The sequence below is a fragment of the Canis lupus genome, chromosome 28 (assembly GCF_011100685.1).
Source record: "Canis lupus familiaris isolate Mischka breed German Shepherd chromosome 28, alternate assembly UU_Cfam_GSD_1.0, whole genome shotgun sequence".
In the NCBI taxonomy this organism is placed as follows: Eukaryota; Metazoa; Chordata; class Mammalia; order Carnivora; family Canidae; genus Canis; species Canis lupus.
The window spans coordinates 205,012-218,053 of record NC_049249.1 but is presented as its reverse complement, the minus strand read 5'-3'; the positions used below and the strand labels follow the sequence as shown (position 1 = coordinate 218,053).

Below are 13,042 nucleotides of genomic sequence, written 5' to 3'. Positions count from 1 at the left end.
TATTAAGGTCAGTTAGATCAAGCTGTTCATTTCTTTTCTGTCCTTACTAAATTTCTGTGTACTTGTTTCATTGATTCATGAATGAAGAGTATTGAAGACTTCAGTTATAATTGTGATTATTCTTCTTTCTTTTAGCACTATCAGTTCTTCATGTATTTTGAAATTCTGTTAGGTACATACACACTTAGCATTGTTATGTCTTCTCTGTGATTTGACCCCTTTATCATTAGTAATTATCTTTTTAAAAAATAGGTTTAATTTTTAGAACAGTTTTAAGTTTGCAGCAAAATTGAGAAGAAGGTGCAGAGATTTCCCATATCCTTACTGCCTTCCTATATGTGTAGCCTCCCCCACTATCAGTATTCCCCACCAGAGTGGTATATTTGTGACAATCAGTGAATCTGCATTGACTTATCTTCACCCCAAATCCATAATTTATATTAGAGTTCACTGTTGGTGTGTAAATTCTATGGATTGGGACAAATGTGTAATGACATATATCCACCATTATAGTGTCAAACAGAATAATCTTATTGCTGTAAATATTGAGTGATCTTTTTTGTAATAGTGTTACTTGTTAACCTAATTGGGGGTGGGAGTGCATTCTCTCTTGTCCTTGTTCAGCATCAGTTGTAGGCAGGTGAAGTGTCCCTGTTTCTTAGGGATGGTGCCTTTTTAGTTACCTGTCTTTTCTTTAGGTGTAGAGGATATGTTACGGCCTTAATGAGGATACTTTCCCCCCTTCCCAGTTCCCAGTGTTATTGTGTCTTAACCTGTGCTTTGTAGATAATAGGGTTTGCTGCCATTTTCCCAACTGCTTATGCTTTTGATCCTTAGGGGAGATAGAATAAAGGGAACTGAATGAGGCTTCATACCTTTCCTACAGAAGCTGCTGCTTCTCTCTCCAAGCTTATACCATGAGGGGAAGATTTCTTGAGTCCCCCAACCTGTCTTAAGTTCTTCTTCTGAACCTCTGATGAGGCCCCTATATCTTGCATGCACTATCTGTTTTTTGTCTTTTCTTCTCTTCATTAATTTATGTACACATCTTTGTCCTATGAGTAAGTTCATTTTCAGCTGTCTACTTTGTTTCTTGTAGTTTTTTATTTAATTATTTCTATAATCATGTACTTTTGACCTTTATTTTCTTAGGTCTATAAGCTTATTTTTCACCTCATTCTGTTTTTTTTCTCATTCTGTTTATTTTTTATTTTTTATTTTTTATTGTATCTATATTATTATTTTGTTTTTTTGTTTTTTGTTTTAATAAATTTATTTTTTATTGGTGTTCAATTTGTCAACATACAGAATAGCACCCAATGCTCATCCTATCAAGTGCCCACCTCAGTGCCTGCCACCCAGTCACCCCCACCCCCCACCCACCTCCCCTTCCACCACCCCTAGTTCATTTCCCAGAGTTAGGAGTCTTTCATGTTCTGTCTCTCTTTCTGATATTTCCCACTTATTTTTTCTCCTTTCCCCTTTATTCCCTTTCACTATTTTTTATATTCCCCAAATGAATGAGACCATATAATGTTTGTCCTTCTCTGATTGACTTATTTCACTCAGCATAATACCCTCCAGTTCCATCCACATCGAAGCAAATGGTGGGTATTTGTCGTTTCTAATGGCTGAGTAATAGTTCATTGTATACATAAGCCACATCTTTATACATCGAAAGATGAATGGATAAAGAAGAGGTGGTTCATTCTGGTTTTTTAAATTTAATTTTTATTTAAGGTTCTGATTCAGCATTTCTTGGTTTGGACCTAGGAATCCCTGTTTTCAAGGCCCATATTGCTACATATGTAAATGTGGCCTTTTTTCTGATGCCTTCTCCATCTATTCCCTTGTACCCCAAAAATGTGACCTCCAGTACTACTGAAGTGTAAGACAGGAGGAGGCACCAGAACTGAGATGTAGTAGGAGTGTGTTGCTGGCACTGAGAGTGGCCAACTGGGGAGGAACTGGAAGGATGGCTTGAATTTTGCACAAGATTTTTCACCCTAGTCTATGCACTTGACTTGAGGTTGCTGCAAGCATTGTATAGTGGCAGTAGTGGTCACTGTGGCTGATTCTTCAGCACTCCTGACATCTCTTTTTCCATTGAGTTGCAGCAAGGTAAGTTGAGAAACCACTTTCAACCTGAGGTGTGAACTTGATTGGACTGAGAATAAACCTATACCTTTTGCCAGTTATGGTTCAGACACTCAACTTGCTTGAAATTCAAGTTAAGGTTTGTTAGAATCTTTTGGGAAACTTCGTCCTTGCTTTATTAAGAGATTATAAGCAAGAAAATATGTAGCTCCGATTGCTGTTGACAATTTTCTCATGGGCTTGAGGAGAATCGCCCCTTATAATAGCAGCTGATCCCTGGATAACAGAGTATAGTGGTGCAAAGAATCTGGGTTGTTAGTGACATTTTTAAAAATTGTGGCAAAATATACAGAACATAAAATTTACCATCTTCACCATTTTTCAATGTACAGTGTTCAGTGGTATTAAGTACATTTTTACTGTTGTACAACCAACACCACCATCCATCTCCAGAACTTTTTCCTCTTCTTCAACTGAAGTTTTGTACCCATCAAATACTAATTCCTCATTCTGCCTCCCTCTATCCACTGACAACCACTATTCTACTTTCTCTGTTTACGAATTTGTCTACTCTAGGAACCTCACATAAGAAGTCCTTCTGTTTTTTTTAATTTTTATTTTTTAATTTTATATTTTATTTATTTATTCATGAGAGACACAGAGAGAGGCAGAGACATAGGCAGAGGGACAAGCAGGCTCCCTATGAGGAGCCTAATGTTGGACTCAATCCTGGGATCCTTGGGTCACATTCTGAGCTGAAGGCAGATGTTCAACCACTGAGCCACCCAAGCATCCCCATTCTGTTTTTTAATCTTACTTTTAAACTCATTTAAAAAAAATTATATTCTGAAGGTGCCTAGGTGGCTCAATCAGTTAAATATCTGAGTCTTGACCTCAGCTCAGGTCTTGATTGCAGAGTCCTGAGTTCAAGCCCTGCATTGGGCTCCATGCTGGTTGTGGAACATACAACAGTATAATAAAATAATTTATATTCTTATTACTTCTTCCTACAGATGATGGATCTGCAATTTAGGTTATGTTCTATTTGGAATGGATTAAAATTTTTTTCATACCATATTGTGTATTACTAATTTTTTCCTTCATCTTGTGTTTTATTTCCATCTTGTTCACTAATATGTATAGTCCTACATCTCTTTGATTTTGCTGTTTGAGCATGAATAAATTCTTGTTGACTTCCATTCTATTTTATTTGATTTGATATCTTCCATTATAAACTATACTTTGAGGGCTGGATTTTGCCTGAGAAGATAACAAGTGTGCAGAAGGGTTGGGGGAAAAGAGCAGAAAACTCAAAGAGTGTCAATGAGTTGTTGTGTTGCAGATATTATAGACTAGTTTACTCAGCATCAATCACATTCTCATCCTAGTGTGTCTTTCTGTATGGTCTAAGCAAGAAAACTGAAAATTACATCGCTCAGGAATTCTAGTAGTAAGTGTGTGTTTGACAAATCATATTGCACTTAGCCAAAGCTTAAATGTGTAGAGAAGCACCCATGTCGCTGGTCCATACCGTAACAGGCATGGCGTTCCTAGTATCTTAGGTGGTACATTACTTGAGCCAGCAGTTGTAGTGGTGACTTTCTAATTCTTCCATGGTTGCTAAAGTTGTGTTATCCAGGAGCTAGTGATTTTAGCAGTGGTGTCCAGCTCCCTCAGGTTCCTCATTATGGCAAAGCTAGCACTGTTTGTGGCAGACCATTCTGCGGTGTTATTTATTTTTATTTTTTATTTTTTTGCAAACACACTAGGGTTTATTTACAAGCTCGAGCTTGGGTCCAAGTATACCCGACACAGCGGAGCAGGGACTTGGACCCTGAGGTGGGTTTCATCTTAGTTTTAAGGGCTGGTCTAGGGGATCTCCAGAAGGGGTGGAGCAATTCCTCAAGTTCTGTTTACATTTTGAAATGGGGCCTTCAAGGGCATTGAGCTCTGTTTTTATTCTAATAGGGGCTTCCTGCCACTGGCTTGGGCTCTGTTTTTATTCTAATATGGGGCTTTCTAGGACATTAAGCTGTAAACTGTTTTCTTCCTGTAACTGAAGTAAGGTAAAGTTCAGCTCTTATTCACAGGGGCCTGGGATGGCTGTACTTGTGCTAACGCTGAACTTAAAGTGGAATGGCCTTAATTTTCTCAGCCTCCACATTTCTCCCTCTCAGAGGAACCTAAGGAAGGACCCAATCATGGGTCCAGGTTGCTTTCAGAGTGAGCCAGGGGGAATGATTAAACCAGGATTCTAACCAACCTTGTTGCTGTTCTCGCTCCCATTTACATTCCAGCAAAGAAGCAATGTTAAGGCAGCACATAACCCCCCCCCCATACCCTTTGTTGTAAGAAGACTAAGTCTAATCCCCTTCTATTTTGAAGGACAACCTCAGACTGGGGTGTCTTGGAGGTGGGAAATAAGTGAGAATGGCATTCTTAGCTTTAGGGGATTGTCCTTGTCTGGTTGGCTTTTCCATTCTGGAACAAAGTCCTTGAGAACGGCGTGTGGGTCAGCTGGCTGGACGTGGGTGTAGTGGACCCAGGGAGTAATCCCGTCGACCTTGAGAGTGGTGGGAGTGGTCAGGATCATGGTGTAAGGTCTCTTCCAGCAAGGTTGAAGTGTCCGGTGTTGGTATCTCCGCAGGTACACCCAGTCACCCGGCGGATATCGATCGGGGTCCGGGGGTGGCCCAGTCTCATAGAGGGCCCTCAACTTAGGCCACACCTGCTCATGAGTTCATTGTAACATTTGGAGGGAGAAAAGAAGTTGGTGATCATCAAACTCAGCAAGCACCTCAGGTTTTAAATTGGGGATAATAGGTGGAGGAAGACCAAACATGATCTCTTAGGGAGTCAGTCCCATCTTATATGGGGAGTTCCTCACCCTATATAGGGCGAAGGGGAGGAGAGTCACCCAGTCTCCGCCAGTCTCCAGGGCTAATTTAGTTAAGGTCTCCTTTAATGTTCTGTTCATCCTCTCTACCTGTCCTGAGCTCTGGGGCCTATATGCACAATATAATTTCCAATCTGCCCCAAGTACTAGTGCCACTCCCCGTGTTACCTTAGAGATGAATCCTGGGCCATTGTCTGACCCAATCTTAACAGGAAAACCATACCTTGGTAAGATGTCTTCCAGCAGTTTCTCGGTCACGGTCTGTGCTGTTTCATGTTTGGTGGGAAATGCCTCTGTCCATCCTGAAAAAGTATCTACAAACACTAATAAATACCGTATCCGTATTTTCCAGGTTTTACCTCAGTGAAGTCCACTTCCCAGTAGGCTCCTGGGCGGTCCCCCTGGAGCCATGTGCCTGGGTTAGATCCATGGGTGGTGGCATTAGTTAACTGGCATGAGTGGCAGCTCTCCACAATCTGCTCGATCTTTGCTCGAGAGTCCTTAATAGTGATCTTTGCATGTCGTATGAGGTCTTCCATCTTCCTTGTTCCCATATGAGTACTCCGATGTATTTTGGATAGGACTCGCCATCCTGGTTCCTCTGGCAAGATGATGCTGGAGTCTGTGGCCCTCCACCAGCCACGCAAGCACTGAGTCATGGGCAAGCATTTGATCCAGTGTAAATCAGCATCAGTATAGTTGGGGGTGTCAGGCAGGGTCGGTGCCCCCAGATCGGGTCTCCATTTCCATGATTATAGCTGCCACCACATCCGATTCCTTCTCAGATGAAACTGCTGCCGTCTGTGTACCAGGTGGCGTCTGCATTCTGCAGTGGCTGGTCCTGGAGATCAGCTCTGATTCCATGCACCTGTGCCAAAATGTCTTGACAGTCATGCAGAGGGGGAGGGGGGGTCCCAGTCTGGGTTAGGGAGACGAGAGGCATGGGGTATTGGCGGACCCTGACATGGTTGGCCCCGGCTTTAGTTATGACCGGTTGGTGCCGGGCCAGCCTAATTTCCCCAGGTTCTGCCCACGCTTGGGGAAATTCCTGCAGCCAACAGTCAGTGTCAGTTATTAGGGCTGAGGGTGTTTGGTGGAGACAATATTTGTCTTCTGAACTCAGGACAAGCACCTGAATCGGGTGCCCTTCTTTGTTTAGGATTTTTGCCCCTTCAGGGTGGAAGTGAATTTGTGCCCCCATCTTGGTGAACAAATCCTGACCTAACAATGGGTAGGGACACTCAGGGATGACCATGAAGGAGTGGGATACCTGGTCCATGCCGAGATCCACAGTTCTTCGGGTAGCCCATGAGTACTGTTTGGTGCCCGTGGCCCCTTGCACCCAAGAAGTCTTATTTGCCAATTTCCCTTGGGGTTGTATTACAACTAAATGTTGTGCCCCAGTGTCCACTAGGAATTCAACAGATTGCCCCTCAACTTTAAGAGTTACCCTGGGCTTGGGGAGGGGTTCCAAACCCCGACTCCCCTAATTGTCCAGGTCCTCCATTTTCAAGATCTTGGCAGGGGCCTTAGATCTTTTGTTAGGGCAGCTTTTTACCCAGTGGCCCTCTTCTTTGCAATAAGCACATTGGTTTAGTTCAGCTTAGGGCGCTCCTGAGGGGGACCAGGGCCATCCTCCTTACCTGTCCCTGAAGCCAGCTTCTTGAGGTGCCTCCGTCTTTCCTGTGGGTCATCCATGGTTGTGGCCAGCAGGATCTTGGCTAGGTTTCGGGTCTGCTGGTCACTTAGTTTGGTTTGTTGTTCTTCCAGACTTTCTCTATTATTATAGACTCGTTCTGCTACTATCACTAAGTCCTGCAAGCTCTTCTCTCCCAGTCTCTCTACCCTTTGCAATTTCTTTTTAATGTCCGGAGCGGCCTGGTTAACAAAAACCATGATAATTGCGGCCTTTGTTTCCAGGGCTTCTGGGTTTATAGGGGTATAATGCCTAAAAGCCTCTATGATTCTCTCTAAGAAGGTTGCTGGACTCTCATCCTTACCCTGTCTCACATCATACACCTTGGCCAGATTGGTAGGCTTGCACGCGGCAGCCTGGAGACCTGCCCCTAGAGTCCGGCGGTGGACCCGGGGTCTCTCCTTACCTTCAGCCGAGTTGTGCATTTTGGGGGGTAAAAAGGGTTTTAGCCAAGGAGGGGAATTTTCGGTCATGTCCTGCCAGGCCAGGATGTTGGGCACCTGGTCAGGGTGGTCATCTGGTTTGCCCTGCAGGTCACGGCCTTAACCTGTAAGATAGTAGGTAGGTGGAAAGTTCCTTCTCGGGGCCATCCCACGTCAAAGGTTGGCCATTCTGATATGCAATAAATTTGAAATCTCCGTCTCCTTATGCAAACAGTTATGACAGTTAACCAAGACACAGTAACACAGACAAATGCACAAACAGTTAACAAGGACATAGTAACACAGACCAGTGTGCAAAACAGGTAACAAGAACATCGTAACAGACAAGTGTTCCAGTGCGGCCACGGAGACAAAACAGAAAGCAACCCAAAGGGCTGGCAGCTGGCCCTCCTTACAGATGAGGACCCTGGTCCTCCTTACAGACGAGGACTCCTGTCCTCCTACAGATGAGGACCTCTGTCCTCCTTACAGATGAAGACCTCCGTCCTCCTTACAGATGAGGACCTTGTCCTCCAGGCGGGAGCAAGGGACGTCTCCTCAAGACCCCTGGTCGACGGTCGCCAGCGCGTCCACCTAAGCCAATGTCAACCCAATACAGATTGGAATTCCTACAGGTAAAAGTACAGTTTAGAGCTCTCAGAAAATATGCACACAAATGGTGGAAAAAGTTGAGTGCACTCACCACGCGTGAAACCCTCCGGATGGGGTCCCAAATGTTGTGCCCAAGATTGTGAATCCGAGAAACCACCGAGGAGCCCACACCAATGCAAACACACGAGGGTTTATTTACAAGCTCAAGCTTGGGTCCAAGTATACCCGACACAGCAGAGCAGGGACTTGGGCCTGCGGTGTTATTTTTAGACCATGATAGGGGGAAGCATCTGCTCCTCTAACCTGTCCAATGATGTCAGCACCAGATAGCTAGATAAAATCCCTTTCTGTAAACTGCCTTTCTACAAAAATCCCTTTCTGTGAAGATTGCCCTGATCTGTAGCTAAAGCCTGACATGTTCACCTTGATTGGAATTGTTGGATCAGGCTGCAATAAAAAGAATCCAAATTCAAAATGATGTTAACAATAAAGAAATACATTTTCTTCCATAATGGAAGTACAGAGGTAGGTAGTATTCCAAGTTCAATCTGATCAATTGCTCAGTGATGTCATTAACACCATAGATTCTTTATGTTTTTCTTTTCATGTTTACAATATTTAGTTCATTCCTTTTATGTCACAGTGGAGCTGCTTGTAATAATCGGGCCTTATATGTCTTAACTTGTGTCTGGCCAGTGGATGGAGATGGGAGAGAGGCTTACTTCTCTTGCCCATAAGCCCTGAATAAACGTCTCCTTACATTCCATTGGCTCAAATCACCTATCTATTGCTGAATTATTCACTGGCAAGGGAATTATTGTGGAATGATCCTCTATGGCTCTAACCATCAGGTTAGAATCAGTGTTGAGAAGATAATGACAGTGTCCATTACAATCATTCTACCTTTTCATTCCTCTCTTCCTTCCCTGCTCTCAGCTTCTGTTCTAGCAAGGCTGGAACACATGGGAAGCTCTAAGGACTTTTCTGTTGGAGATAAGAGATGATCAAAATGGCTTCTACTCTTGTGGAATTTTATCTCCCCCTCTGGGCTTCCTAGACCTCCTCCCATACTAAGGTTAGAGATATTTGTGAGAAATTTTAGGATTTCTGTAACTGTCTTTCCAAACCAACAGTCCCTTTCTCCCACCCTTATAAAGAGTTTTCAGTTAAGTAGGGTTCCAAGACAAGAAGAATTTCACAAGGCTGTGCATATTTTTAGAAAAACCTGTCTTTTTTATGACCATTCTTTTTTTTAATAATAAACTTATTTTTTATTGGCGTTCAATTTGCCAACATTTAGCATAACACCCAGTGCTCATCCTGCCAAGTGCCCTCCCTCAGTGCCCATCACCCAATCACCCCACCCCCCACCCTCCTCCCCTTCCACCACCCCTAGTTCGTTTCCCAGAGTTAGGAGTCTTCATGTTCTGTCTCCCTTTCTGGTATTTCCTACCCATTTCTTCTCCCTTCCCTTCTATTCCCTTTCACTATTATTTATATTCCCCAAATGAATGAGGCCATATAATGTTTGTCCTTCTCCAATTGACTTACTTCACTCAGCATAATACCCTCCAGTTCCAACCACGTTGAAGCAAATAGTGGGTATTTGTCATTTCTAATGGCTGAGTAATATTCCATTGTATACATAAACCACAGCTTCTTTATACATTCATCTTTTGATGGACACTGAGGCTCCTTCCTCAGTTTGGTTATTGTGGACATTGCTGCTAGAAACATCGGGGTGCAGGTGTCCCAGGGTTTCATTGCATCTGTATCTTTGGGGTAAATCCCCAGAAGTGCAATTGCTGGGTTGTAGGGCAGGTCTAATATTAACTCTTTGAGGAACCTCCACACAGTTTTCCAGAGTGGCTGCACCAGTTCACATTCCCACCAACAGTGTAAGAGGGTTCCCTTTTCTCCACATCCTTTCCAACATTTGTCATTCCCTGCCTTGTTAATTTTCCCCATTCTCACTGGTGTGAGGTGGTATCTCATTGTGGTTTTGATTTGTATTTCCCTGATGGCAAGTGATGCGGAGCATTTTCTCATGTGCCTGTTGGCCATGTCTATGTCTTCCTCTGTGAGATTTCTGTTCATGTCTTTTGCCCATTTCATGATTGGATTGTTTGTTTCTTTTGTGTTGAGCTTATGAAGTTCTTTATAGATCTTGGAAACTAGCCCTTTATCTGATACATCATTTGCAAATATCGTCTCCCATTCTGTAGGTTGTCTTTTAGTTTTGTTGACTGTATCCTTTGCTGTGCAAAAGCTTCTTATCTTGATGAGGTCCCAATAGTTCATTTTTGCTTTTGTTTCTTTTGCCTTCGTGGATGTATCTTACAAGAAGTTACTGTGGCCGAGTTCAAAAAGGGTGTTGCCTGTGTTTTCCTCTAGGATTTTGATGGAATCTTGTCCATTCTTTTGTAGAATTGCTTCTTGTATATTTTTTGCTAGTATTAACTGATTTTTGTTCATATTAGTTGGCTTTGGAAGAGATTTTGAGAACTGCTTCACTTGAGCATTTTACCCCAAAATTCTGAAATTAAAAAAAATATTCTTGTAATATTAATTTATTGCATTTTGGTGCGTGGACATGACCTGTAAAATTTCAGATATTTGGAATCTAGACTGTCAACATGGTCTAAAAAATCATCATTAAAATAAAAAATCTCCATGTGTACTATTAAATAGCATGCACTCACTTCTATTATTGATTATGCATGAATAACTATATAATATATATCAAAATATTTATATAATTATATTGCATATTTTATATAATTATATATAATATATAATTATATATAATTATATTGCATATTATATGTATTTTTTAGTCTTATGAATTATATCATATCTACCTCCCTATCCTTGGGGTGTGTGTATGTGTGTTATGTTTGTGTCTGTGTGTGCATATGTGTGCTTGATCTGTTTTAGAGTAAGAGATGTGTTAGACTCTCCACATCCTCCCCTCTCAGATTCCAGGGACTTCAAGTACTTGGTCTAAGGGAGGGCAAAAGTTCTTACTTTTTCCCATCCAAGCCTTGTTTGTATATGCTTGTCTTGGCACAATTATCAGTACATATACTTAATTCACACTATAAAGCAGAACACTTTTCAGTCTATAGCATCTTTTATATTTATAGCACTTAACAATATTTTCTAAGAATAGTGGGCTTTGTGTAATTTTAAGGTACATAATCATGATTTTTCTAAAATAAGGATACTTCCTTTCAAAGTAATAGACTCTTCACTCTGGAAAAATAAGTTTCTAGTAATCTTAAGTGGTTGTGCCTTTACTTAAGAGAAAACACAACAAAAATAAAATCTCCCTTCACATACGTATGAGTAACTTACAAATGTGAATTTTTCTTTTTCTTAGGTATACAAATTGTTTCTGAAAGGGAGCTAGCTCAGTTGGCTCAGGTTCGACCATTAGAATTCAGTTTTCGTGAGCAATCAATCATCAAGGATTCTTTTAAAATGCTTGAGAAAAAAGTAGCAGAATATGAAATCCTCCAGGAATTTATGGTAAATATTTTGGTCTTAACAAAAGTCTATATGTGATTTTCCACATTACTAATAGAGGGGTTTTTTCTTTTCCTTTTTTTTTCTTTTCTTTTAGATTGAGTACTTAGTTTTTCTTTTTAAATATTGTTTATTTTTAAAGGAATAGTTATATATAGTAAAAAAAAAGTCAAATAGTATAAAAGATTATAAAGTCTCATTTTATAAAAAGAGATTTAAAAATCTCTTTTATAAAAAGATCATAAAAAAATAAAGTCTCTTTTTTTCCTCTTGAGTTCCTAGACCACTGCCACTATGAAGTTTGTTGTATAAGGTCCAGAAAAGTGTTAGCATGTACTTTACTATTTTACCCTTTCTTTCCTTTTTTTAGAGAAAAATATTTCACATAGGAAATAATTTTCCAAATCATTATCAGTACACATAGCTCTATTTCATTTTTTATCTCATTATTTTTAAGTGTTACATAGTATAATTAATTATATAGATGAAGACCTTCTTTTCTTTAAGTAGTAGTAGTTCCCTGTATAGATTGTTCTAGTCTTTGTTATTTATGAACAGCAGTTACACCTCTTCATATGCCTATGCATATGTAGGAGTATTCTTTAGAACAAGTTACTAGAAAGACAACTAGCATTTCATCCTGTCTGGGTCTTTGCTTATCTCTTATATGACAGATGATTCCTTTTTGATGTATACTGACATTGATTTGAAAACAAAGGAATATATGTTTTAAAGCCTTTTTTATATTTATTTTTGGTAAACTGTTAGTTCTGATTCTTTGCCCAATTTTCTGTTTATTCTTTTTCTTGTCCATTAATAATTTTATATAGTGAAGAAATTGTCTTTTTTGTATGTGCTGTATATGGAAATTTCCCCCCTTGTTTGTGCCACACACACATGTGCAGGCACACAATACACATTTAGTAAGAAGAAATAGCTAATTTTTCATGGTCAGATATGACAGTCTTTTGGGACTCCAGGATTTTCCATATCCGTTACATGCCCTTTTTACTCTAGGATCATAATAATTACTTCATGTCTTTTTCTAATATTTTGTGATTTTTTTAAAAAAATGTGCAAATCTTTGATCCAGCTAGAATTTAATTTGTTAAAACGTATCTGGTAGGGGCCTGGCATTATATAGCTATCCTGTTGTCTCAAGATCCTCTTGAAATGCTCTTCAGTGATGTAAAAGGCCATTTTTATTACATACTGAAGTTTTAGATAAATTTTAACTTATTCTTGAACTTCTTCAATTGATTTTTTTTATTCATGTACTGGTACCAAACTTTTTAAATTAGCATAACTTTATGTTCTCTTTTCTGATTGTGAAGACTAGTCTTCTCTCATTAGTCTTCTTTTACAGAATTGTTCTAGTTTTTCCAATAGATATTTTTCCAAGTTAATTTTATTTTTATTTTTTTTTATTTATTATTTTTTTTATTGGTGTTCAATTTACTAACATACAGAATAACACCCAGTGCCCGTCACCCATTCACTCCCACCCCCCGCCCTCCTCCCCTTCTACCACCCCTAGTTCGTTTCCCAGAGTTAGCAGTCTTTACGTTCTGTCTCCCTTTCTGATATTTCCCACACATTTCTTCTCCCTTCCCTTATTTTCCCTTTCAGTATTATTTATATTCCCCAAATGAATGAGAACATATAATGTTTGTCCTTCTCCGACTGACTTACTTCACTCAGCATAATACCCTCCAGTTCCATCCACGTTGAAGCAAATGGTGGGTATTTGTCATTTCTAATAGCTGAGTAATATTCCATTGTATACATAAA

The 13,042-nt window shown here is 40.3% G+C and overlaps 1 protein-coding gene across 24 annotated transcripts in view; it reads left to right on the top strand.

Annotated features, from left to right (window-relative positions):
• Positions 1 to 13,042, top strand: part of PTPN20 (protein tyrosine phosphatase non-receptor type 20) — a 114,916-nt gene that overhangs the window by 66,999 nt on the left and 34,875 nt on the right. For 21 of the 24 annotated variants that reach the window (XR_005380338.1, XR_005380343.1, XR_005380340.1 and 18 more), the window contains one exon: positions 11,106 to 11,254. The exons of the other annotated variants lie outside the window; for them this stretch is intronic. Coding sequence is in view for 14 of the 21 variants with exons in the window: in XM_038578005.1 (XP_038433933.1) it covers positions 11,106 to 11,254 (149 nt within the window). In the remaining 7 variants the exon portion in view is untranslated. The remainder of the gene's footprint in view (positions 1 to 11,105; positions 11,255 to 13,042) is intronic. 24 annotated transcript variants of the gene reach the window in all.